Source organism: Vulpes lagopus, chromosome 23 (genome assembly GCF_018345385.1).
Source record: "Vulpes lagopus strain Blue_001 chromosome 23, ASM1834538v1, whole genome shotgun sequence".
In the NCBI taxonomy this organism is placed as follows: domain Eukaryota; kingdom Metazoa; phylum Chordata; class Mammalia; order Carnivora; family Canidae; genus Vulpes; species Vulpes lagopus.
In genome coordinates this window covers 61,722,465-61,733,666 of record NC_054846.1, presented here as the reverse complement: position 1 = coordinate 61,733,666, position 11,202 = coordinate 61,722,465, and the positions used below count along the sequence as shown (strand labels likewise).

Here is an 11,202-nt window from a genome sequence, read left to right as displayed (position 1 = left end):
ACCCTGAGTAAGTCTTGCTTCCTGGGTGACAAACTGGTGATGATAACAAGTGCAAACCCCCAAACCCCAAATCACAGGTCACTGGATGTCTCTAAGTGGGTGTGGTTGTGTCTGGTGGTCTTGGGGACAGATTCAGGGCAGGGGTGGGCATGGGCTCGGGCTCAGAAGCAGAGGGAGGGGACTCTGACCAGACGTGGCAGGGGGGTACCTGTGGTCACCAAAGGACTGGCTGGAGCCGTGGTTTGGGAATCAGAAAAGCGGAGCTCAGGCTCTGCTAGTGAGGGAACTGAGGCTCCCAGCGAAGAGGAAACGACATCACAGCATTCACCTCCCTCAAACAGGCAAAGGCGTCAAAACCAACATTTGGAAAAGAATTGGATTTTTAAAATACCTTTTAAAGCATTGAAATCGTGTCACAGGAAAATCAAAACTCTGTGGGACTTATTTGCCACTGCGGTGTGGTTTTGTGTTTTCTATACTTCTGACTTTTTTTAAAAAAGATTTTATTTATTTATTCATGAGAGACACACAGAGAGGCAGAGACACAGGCAGAGGGAAAAGCAGGCCCCATGCAGGGAGCCCGATGCGGGACTCGGTCCCAGGACCCTGGGATCAAGCCCTGAGCTGAAGGCAGACGCTCAACCACTGAGCCACCCAGGTGTCCCTACGTTCCCGACTTCTGAAGGTGTCTGTCTCCTCTGGTTCCTGTTTAACCTGCACATTCTGGGAGAGCCACCCTGCCACCTGCACTTTCCTCCCTTGGATGACACAGGGCACATTAAGGACCTGAGAGAAGGGAGACCACCCAAGGACAAACCTCGGGTCAAGGATCTCGGGCTCAGCTCTAGGCTCTCCCTGGATTATTGGGCCTCAGTTTCCCCCTCTGAAAAACACAGCTGTTGGGCCAGCCAGCCCTGGGATCCTTGGCAGTCCTGACTTTTTATGAAGGCTTTTGCTTCTCCTTGAGCTTCCCTGACCATTCCTCCTAAAATTGCCTCCCCTCCATCGCTGCTACCTTCCTATTTCCATTTTCTTGTCTTCAGAGCTCTGACCACTCCCTGAAATTATCTTGTTTGGCTTTTGGTTCGTTTATTTTCTGTCTAGACAGTCATCTGCTATCTACTGCGTGTGAGCAGGGACTTTGTGAGTTTCGGAGAACCACAGTGACCTTGGCACCAAAAAAGTGCTTGGCACATAGTTGAGATGAACAAACAATTGTGGAATAAGTGAATGAAGGGCAGAGAACACAGCCCCTGACTCTCAGAGGCGAGTCCTGGAGTCTCCATTTCTCAACCCACGAACTGCTCAGCCCTCCATACCGCTCTCTCTTCCAGATATGCTGGTCCTAACTAATGGGGTGTCCTGGTGGGGTGTCCTGGCCCCAGAGTCCGGCCTCCTTCCTGGCTCCAGGTTGGGTCTAAGACACCAGGCTGAGGTCTTTACTGACGCCTGGTGGCCATGGAGACATATAACAGGGACTGGGAGGGTTCCCAGGTGGTTGATGGTCCATCCAGATGCTTCTGGCCCTCCAGGAGCTGAAGTGATGCCTGGGAGGAGTCATAATGTTCAGGAGAGGAGCTATGGGAGGGTCTAGCAGGAGGGAGGTTGAGAGGGAAGGGCACAACACACCCAGGTTCTGAGCTGGCAGGGCAGCTTGGGTCTTGGGCCTCAGGATCCTCCTCCCAGGCTGTTTTCCAGCAATCTTTCTCCTTACTTCCAGGAAGTCCTCCATGTCTCCCACCCACTTTAGAGGCTGTGCAGGCAATTAAAAAAAGAAGAAAGAAGAAGAAAGAAAGAAAGAAAAAGAAAGAAAGAAAGAAAGAAAGAAAGAAAGAAAGAAAGAAAGAAAGAAAGAAGAAAGAGGAGGAGAGGAAGAAGGAGGAGAGGAAGAAGAAGAGGAGGAGGAGTCTGATGCCCCCAGAAGCCATTGTGGCAAAAATAAAGGTACGTAAGGAGAGTTTAAAGAATGTTCTGCTTGTGATATGCATTGTAAACCTTTGACCTCACTGCCTCCTACGAGCCCCCCCTTAGTAGCTTAGCTGTGTTAGTCGGGTCTTGCTGTGATACTGCTGTGAAACAAGCAACCCAAAGTCTCAGCGGCCTACAAACTCAAGTATCATTTCACACTCCTGAGCCTGTAGGTCAACTGCAGTTCAGCTGATTGTGATGGGCTGGGTCAAGCCAGACTCTTGATTCCGAGCCTGGTTCAGGTTTGCCCCCCACATCTACATTCCGGACCCAGGATGAAGGCCCAGGAGCTATCTTCTCATGGTGGAGGAGGGAAGCACCAAGAGCTTTGCCAGAACTCGCCATGCCTCTCATGGCCTTACCTTGGAACAAGCACACTATCCTTTCCCCCCACGTTCCATGTGGCCAAAGTAAATCCCATGGCCAAGCCCAAAGTCAATGGGGGTGGTGGCATGGATGCCCCTCTGCTCAGATCCCTTCGGGGCCTCTGCACCCACTCTCCAGCTGCTGGCAATCTCTGGGCTGGCTCCCAACTATCACTCACTGGGAATTGCCCTTGGCCATAGGGAACTGCCTCCCCCAAAGTCACGCCCCCCCAGGGGCAGCTCATGGCCAGTGGTTGGCCGAAGCATGGAGACAAAGGGGGGCCTCCTTCCCTCAATTAGGCACAATCCTGAAGGGCTGCTTGAGCTCCAGAGCTTCTGAAGGTCAGCAGAAGCCTCCGTTGAATCGCATTACAGATCAATTTTTCCCTCTGCCCCATCCTGTCCACCTGACCTCCCCACGCTGAGCCTGCTGCGCACCTCTCTGTCTCAGAATCTGTTTGTAGGAAACCCATTGTAAGACAGGTAGGGAGGCATACTCCGCCCAAAGGTAGCCATGGCAACGATGAAGGAAGAACGACTTTCCAACAAATAGTACAATTACTAGAGTTGTTCGAGAATGCATCACAGAGACAGATCTGATTTATTTTGGTTGCAGATGCCGGGCACATGCTCAGGGCATATGCATCGATTTTATCATTTATACTGGGAATCCAGATAGTTTTTGTTGTAGCAAAGGTTCTGGGGCTTAAAAAAAAAAGGCACCCAGTCTGTAGCATTTGTTAGGGCAGCCCCTGCAAACTGATACCCCAGGAGAGAAGCTTTCACAATTCTGTTGCACACAAGGGGTGGGTGGAAGGGACAAAATGTGCCCCTCGGCAAACAAAATGGTTCCAGCAACTGGAACTGTTCAAAGTACATCAAAAGAAGTCAAAATAAATTGGGAAATATGGGCAGCCCTGGTGGCACAGCGGTTTAGCGCTGCCTGCAGCTTGGGGTGTGATCCTGGAGACCTGGGATCGAGTCCCGTGTTGGGCTCCCTGCATGGAGCCGATTTCTCCCTCTGCCTGTATCTCTGCCCCTCTCTCTCTGAATAAATAAATAAATAAATCTTTAAAAAAATAAATAAATTGGGAAATATGTAGCATGGGGTTTTTTGATCTGCAAGAGTGTAAAAATTGCAATAGATTGAGAGCACACCCCACATGAGCAGAGGCCCTGGGACACTGCAGTCCTGGGCTGCTCGGGATAGCTTCTGAGCCAGAGGCTTTAAGGGACCCTCTGCCTCTGTTTCTGTGCCCTCTTCACGTAAAGAAGCTCAGCCAACCGGAGGCTGGTAAACCACATGGAGCAAAGACAAGCCATCCTGTCCATGGAGCAACCAGGGTGCTGACGGCCCTTGAGTGAGGTCCTCCTGGACCATCCAGGCCCAGTCAAGAGGCAACCACATCAGTGGTCCCAGGAGAGACCAGCAGACTCACTCAGCCGAGTCCAGCTCAAATTGCTGACCCACAGAATCAAGAGCGAATAAAACAGTTGTAGTTTTAAGCTATTAAGGCGTAAGGTGAGTTGTTACACAGCAATAGATAAATGACACACCGAGCTAAAATCATATCTGCTCTCAAGGCCATATTTGATGACTGTCTGGGGACTCCCACAGCCACCTGCGAACCCTCCTTGCTGAGCCAGACAAACTTAGAAAGATAAAGAGCGGCGTGTGCATTGGGTAATTGCCCATCTGTTTCCACCAGGGGCTGGATGACCTCAGGGCCAGAGCTGGGCCTCCTGCGTCTGTTCAGCCCGTGCGTTGTGCTGAGCCAGGACCTGACATACAGCAGGTGCTCCGCAGACATTTGTTCAATTAGTGAAATGCTGCGGGACTTGTCTAGGTTAACAACATTGCCTGCTCGGATTGCTGCAGCGGTCTCCGAGCTGGGAGCACCCAGCCTTGCTCCCTCCAATCCATCTTCCATCCGAGGAAGAAAATTTTCTAAAATGGAAATATGTCCCGGTTTAACCCCTGGTCAACATCTTTAGCTGGTTCCCAGATGCTCTCACACTTAAGTCCTATCTCCTTGGGATGATTTATGGACTCGTAAATCTGTAGACCTTGACCTCTAATTCCTAAGCTCTGTCTTGCACCACTTTCTTCTTTGCTCTCTGGACCCAGCTGCAGGGACTTCTTTCTTTTCCTGTGTCCCCCACTCTCTGGTGCCCCTGGCCCCTTACACATGCTATATACTCTCTAGCTGGAACATTCACCAACCACCCAATTCCCAAGCCTGGCTAAATCCTACTCACCCTTCGGTACCTTTGGTACTGGTTTCTGTACAACACTGGTTTCTGAGCAGTGGCTAATGGTTTGGCCCCATGGTCAGCCACTTAGAAAGAACAGAATTGGAGGACTTCGGATGAGACATTTATTTATTTATTTATTTATTTATTTATTTATTTATTTATTTAAAGATTTTATTTATTTACTCATGAGAGACACAGAGAGAGAGAAAGAGAGAACGAGGCAGAGACACAGGCAGAGGGAGGAGCAGGCTCCATGCAGGGAGCCCGACATGGGACTCGATCCTGGGACTCCAGGACCACACCCTGGGCCGAAGGCTCGCGCTAAACCATTGAGCCATCCTGGGCTGCCCCGGATGAGGTATTTAGATGGACTTTCAGAAATGGCCACAGAGTATAAAGATATTTCTGTCCCAAGTGAAATCTCACCAAAGTGCATCCATGGCAGGGGAGGCTCTTGATAATCACATGCCTCAGATGGCACATCCCATGGATGCCAGTTGGCCTCCTTCCGCAACTCCTCCGGTGTTTGCTCGACATGCTCTTGCACAACGTGGTCATGGTGACAAGGATGGAGCCTCTTTACAGGTTCAGCAGTATGGACTTATTCCACCAAAGCTGACCCTGTTATTGTCACTACTGTATGTCCATCGGCAGGGACATGAACACCCAATATATCACCATTCTGCAGGGATACATCTAGCCACCTGGTGCTAGGTTCATTCCCCGGGTCCTTCCCATCATAGAGGGCACAGTGATTTGTCCTCATTGACACAGCCAAATGTGCAGTTCTGGGAATCAATGGGAGGTAGTGAGAGTAGCTTCTCTCACTATTACACCACATAACCCACGGTAGTAGTTTCTCGTAGTGACCATAACAAATTACTATAAACTGGGTGACTTCAAACAACAGAATTTATTGCCTCACAGTTCCAGAGGCCAGAAATTCACCCATCAGCTTCACTTGGCCTAAATCAAGGTGTCAGCAAGGCTGTGCTCCCTCCAGAGCGCCGGGAGAGAATCCTTCCTTGATTTTCCAGCTTCCGGTGGCTGTGGGCCTACCTTTGCTGTGGCCACGCTCCTCCAATCTCTGCTTCTGCCTTCATACTGCCTCCTTCTCCTCTGTGTGTGTCAGACTTCCCTCTGCCTCTCTCTCTCTCTCTTAAAAGGATATTTACAATTGGATTTAGGGCCCACCGGATAATCTGGGATTATCTATCCACGTCAAGATCATTAACTTAATCCCAGCTGCAAAGATCCTTTTTCCTTATAAGGTAACATTTACAGATTCCAGAGATTAGGATCTGATATCCTTGGCCATTTATTCCGCCTACTGTGCTCACTCACAAAACTTTTGCTGCTTGTCCCTTACAGTGGTTGGGACTCGCTAGTTTGGAGGTCTTAGTTCTCAAAGGAAGGGAATAAAGAGTCTTCATTGAATGGGAAGTTGAAATTTCCAACTGGCCACTTTGGATTTCTCGAGCCACTAAACCAGCAGGCAAAGAAAGTTATGGTACTGGCTGCTTGACTGGTCCAGTCACCAAAGGAAAATGGGGATGCAGTGGCACCATGAGGATGGAGACAGCCATGTCTAGAACCCAAGGATCCTTCGGGACCCCTCTTCGTACTTCCATAGACAAGAGTAAAAGTTAGCGAAAAGCTTGGGCACCCCAAACTGTGCCGGACCACGGAGGATTCAGACCCTCCAGGAATTACTCAGATCGCTCCACCACGTAAAGAACCCCAACTAGCTGATGTCCCGGCAACGGGCAATTATATATAAGAGAATTATGAATACATATACGCACGCACACATTTACCCATTAGTAAAATATATATATTTTGCATACATACATTTACTCAACTAACAAATATATATCTATCAACTATGGCACTGTGACCAGTTACCAGAAGGAGGTGTCTTGCACTTATGCATATTTTCTTCTTGCTTGGTGTCTATATTGCCTATTAAGTAATTCATTTTTCCTCACTCCTCCTTCTCCCCTATTATTTTATATAAAGATTATGATTGCTAACTTTACAGTTTACTGTTTAGTTGTAGGTGGGCTTGTGGCTGAATTAGAGGAGTAAAAAAATTAACATCCTGCAGATACAGATTCAATGACGAACTCCTGGAGATAGATACATCTATTGGACGGTGGGACTTTGTGCTTTTTCCTATTTGGGGGGAGAGAGGGTTAGTGTCTTCATTGTTTTTTTCTTTTTCTTTTTCTTTTCTTTTTCTTTTTTTTTTGTGTCTTCATTTGTATACAGGGTAGTTTCATCCTATTGGGTAGAGGTTCAAGTGTGTGTGGAATGGTGTGTGTGGATGCCGAGTGCCCAAAGGGGGGACTGTGCCAGTTATTCAGCTACTGTCTTATAGTTCCAAACACAACCTTCCATACTCTGCTTTGTGATCCTGGGGCTGAGACTGCAAACCACATTACCTTTCTTAGCTGGCCTTGACAACAGGGGCATTAAGGAAAGGTTGGAAGGCAGGAGGAATGGAGGCTTCCTTCTTCCTTTGCTTGTAACCTCATCAGCAACAGCCCTATAGCAACAGTTGATACCAGCCTTCAGCTCTTTTCCTGCACCCCCAGACAAGCTTCGCTGTATCCCCGGAGAGGTACTAGAACCAGCCAGCCAGACCCCCTCTTCAGTATCCAGAGCCCCAGCACTATGGGACTCCCCCAAACAAGCCTGTGTGTTCCGCTAACCCCACTCTCTCCCCCTGTGATCCTACAGCTGTAGGAAAGGCAGCTGTTTCCTGCAGGGACCCCCTCTCAGTTACCTTCGTTCTTCTGGCTCTTTGAGCCCACCTACACCAGGGTAATCCGGTCCCTATGGTGAATTCTCATCGTTGAAAACCTAGCCTAGTTTCCGCCTTCCTAAGCGGACCCTGACTGACACAAACTATTAGGGAACTGGTACTCACTTTTCACTGGGGCCCTAAGCCAAGAGAAAGTACATTTGTAAGTGCCAGGGTCATCATGAGAGGTCAGCCTGCCTGAGAGGGAGGCTGAGACACAAGACAGATCCCTGACAGTTAAAGCACCTAGCTCTGGCTCTGCCTAAAACCATTCTAGACTCCAGGCAGTTTATTTACCTCGGCTTGCTTTCTTTCTTTTTGCTTTTCTTTTCCTCTTTCTTTCTCCTCCTTCCTTCTTTTTAAATTTTCCTTCCTTCCTTCCTTCCTTCCTTCCTTCCTTCCTTCCTTCCTTCCTTCCTTCCTTCCTTCTTTCCTTTCTCTTAAGCTATAATGGGTTAGGGTTTTGTGGTTTACAACCAGAAGAGTGCCGACTAATCCAAGTGTCTTCATCCCCACCCCCAGACCAGGTACCCCACCCAGAGCCACTGAACAGCCAAAAGCAACCACCTCCTACTGAAAACTTTAATGAAACCAATAAGTTAATAAGTTAACAAAGTGAGGTACTTGCATATCCGAGAACGGGGTTGGTGGGGGAACCTCGATCGTGGAAGGAGGGAGGGCTTCATCCCAAATCTCCTTTGGTCATAGGGTGATCCCATTCTCCTGCCCCTCTCCACAGCTCTGTCTCTGAGGGGATAGGGGGTGGCTCTCTGGGGACAGTGCAGTGCAGGTGAGGTGAGCCAGGACAGGCTCCATCCAGGGCATGATGGTCACATGCAGAGGGTATGTGGGGGCAGAGGCTGGGCACCATGGGGCTGAGCAAGATCCAGCCCCAGCCCTGGAGCTGGTGCATGCAGGTCCCCAGTCATGAGATGCAGGTGGCTGGGCCTGAGCCCCTGGTTCCCTGGTACCCCACAAGAGGGTCACCATCGGTCCACTACCCATCACCCTCCTGCTCCCTGCATTGGCTTTGCAAAAAGAGGGACAGAAAGGTAGGGATGCCCTCAGACGTGCTGAGGGCCTGGCATGGAGGGGGGGACTTAATGCCAGTATGGGGGGGCTGCCAACTGAAGTGAAGAGTGAGGTGCAGAGGGAGGGAAACGGTGCCTGCGAGTGCCAAAGGCACAGCTGGTGCCCGACAAATAGGAGTTGCTAAATGCATTAGTATTCTCTCAGGGGCTGAGACGGACGAGGAAGGGGGCAAGTCTAGTGGAAGCAGGCCTGACAACCACCCCGGGGAAGGGCCTGGGTCTTTCCAGTGCCGTCCAGGCCGGAGAGGCCTAGGCCTGAGTTGTGCTGTAGGAGGACCTTTGGGGGCAGCAGAAGCAGCAGTTAGGGCTCTTGGACCAGTGAGAAGTAGATCTTGAGAAACGGGAGCTAGTAAAACTCTGAGGTGAGGCCTGGGGTCACTTCAGGGCTCCCTCTCCTACTCAGATGGAACAGCAGGCTTCCTCTGTCCCTTGGCATCAACTGCAGAGGCCCAAGAAAGGCTGAATGGCTGTGTGCTCGTGTCTCTAAGTGTGTGTGATTGTGTGTGTCAGTGAGTAGGAGAGGCTTTCTGCATGTTCGGGGAAACTTTGTGTGATCACAGGAGCACTGTCCATGGGAGATTTGGAGGCCAATACAGAAACCTGTGCTGACCGAGGTGTCTGGAGGGCCAAGGAGGGGAGTGGACGTCCAGCAGGAGGAAGGAGCCCCCGGGAGGGGATACCTGCCAATGGGAAGAAAGGCCCATGCGCTGCCCTTGGGGAGGCAAGGGAGAAACAGGCTCCATGCTGGGTGAGGAGCGGGTGGTAAGCCAAAGAACAAGGATGGGGGCCATGGCCAAGCAGCCTGAGACCAGCTATTGCTGGGGCCCATCTCCCAACGAGGGAGGGGCAGAGGGACCCCATGGGGGTCCCCAAAGTTGCATATTTAACATAGTTTGCATATGTGGTGCCCAACTGCCTCGCGGCAGGGTTCTATGCTTATAGGTACCCCTGGGCACCTTGGGCCCACCCCAAGTGGGGCGGGGACTTGGCGGGAGGGTTTCCCTGCTCTGTCCGAAGGGCGGGCCGGAGACCTCACCTTGCATAGCTGGAAGCTGGGTCGGGGCCCAGGACCCCAGCGCCCCACTCCCACTCCCGGGACACGGCCCCTGCCCAGCGGGCCATGCGGGGCCTCGATGGAACGGGTGGGGCTCTGGGGGGCCGGACATCTCACGCTCCTGAGGTGGGGCAGGTCGCTGGCACCCCCACGCCGGGTATCGCGCCCACCCAGGCAGCTCAATACTGCGTGTGGCCTCCCTCCCCGCACGGGAGCAAGTTCAAGTAAGAGAGGAGTCCGGGGCCTCCGGGGGCGGGCCGAGCGCCAGCCCCAGGGGCCGGCCGTGTGCTGCCCCGCCCCTGAGAAGCCCCTCAGTCCATGTTGGTGCTGACCGAGCGGGAGATGCTGAGCGTCTGCGCGGAGACGGAGATGTCCTCGTGGTCCACGGGGCTGTGGTAGTCGGAGGTGATGTCGGGGTCGAAGAGCGGCACCTGCACGGTGCCCAGGCTGGCCGACGTGCCGGAGCGCAGGCAGCGCGAGTAGAAGCCCAGCAGCAGGTCCAGCTTGTGCTCAATGGACTGCACCTGCCGGGGGCGGGGCGCGGCTGGAGGCGGGGCTTGGGAGGGGCGGGGCTTGGCCGGGGAGGGGCGAAGGAAAGGCGGGGCTTGGCCAGGGGGCGGGGCGGAGGTGGGAAACTGAAGGGGAGTGGGGAGGTTCATTCCCGGAGGGCAATTTATTTATTTATTTTTATTTATTTATTTTTTTTCCCGGAGGGAAATTTAATTGTGACTGGTTGCAGTATTCCGGGAGCTAGAGATGGACAACGGAAGCGGGGTCACGTGGCAGTAGATGACACCGGGTCGGGTTCACCTGAGGCCACGCCCACCTGGAGGCGGGGCTTAGCAGGAGTGGGCGGGCTTCCTGGGAGGCGGGGCTTATCTGCGGGGCCCGGGCCCCGCCCCGGCCTCCCAGGCTGGGGTTCTCCGCGGCGGCTGAGGCGGGCAACCTCCCCGCGGCCCTCCGGAGCTTCTCGGCCCACGACCAGCTCCGCCATAGCCGCGAAACTCCATCCCATACTCACCTGCTTCTCCACCTTGACCACGCGTCCCATCATGCTGATCTCATCCACCGCCTCCGTGTCGGAGGGCCCCTTGTCTCCCTTCTCTCGGGCCTTCCGGTCCCCAGGCCCCCGGCCCACAATCTGGTCCACCCTGCGGAGGAAGGTAACCGTCAAAGGCCCCAGGCACACGCCACCCATCCCTCCCCCGCTCCCTCAAGCACTTTAGGTTGCCTGGGGAACGGGGAGACCCAGCCTGCACTGGTAGGAGGGCGCCCTTCTGCCCTGACGAATGGAGACTGAGCTGGATGGAGGGGCCTTCCAGGTTTGCAGGTGTTCCAACTAGCCCAGCAGTGGAAGAGCACCACACACCAGCATGATGAGTAAAGCAACTGCCGGTGGACGGGAAAAGAGAGACCCAAGCAGGAATGCGAGTTATAAGGCGGACGCGGCTGGAGCTGGCCCACAGAGCCACAGCGTGACTCTTGAAAGCATTCTCTCTGCCCTCTATCTCCAATTTCTTTCCTCCCTCTCTCTCTTAAACCTATTCCAGGCAGGCTTTCATTCCCACCATCTCACCAAACCTACTGCTGTCAAGATCCCAAATGACCTGTGCTGTTAAATTCGATGATCAACTCTCGGCCTCCTTATACCTTTTAGTGGCA

At 52.5% G+C, this 11,202-nt stretch overlaps 1 protein-coding gene across 3 annotated transcripts in view; it reads right to left on the bottom strand.

The window, feature by feature from the left end:
* Positions 1-7,963: 7,963 nt before the first annotated feature.
* KCNQ4 (potassium voltage-gated channel subfamily Q member 4) overlaps positions 7,964-11,202 on the bottom strand; it is a 51,204-nt gene continuing 47,965 nt past the window's right edge. For all 3 annotated transcript variants that reach the window (XM_041738534.1, XM_041738535.1, XM_041738536.1), the window contains 2 exons: positions 10,562-10,691; positions 7,964-10,064 (listed from right to left, as the gene is read on the bottom strand). In XM_041738534.1, coding sequence (XP_041594468.1) covers positions 9,852-10,064; positions 10,562-10,691 — 343 coding nt within the window. In that variant the 3' untranslated portion in view covers positions 7,964-9,851. The remainder of the gene's footprint in view (positions 10,065-10,561; positions 10,692-11,202) is intronic.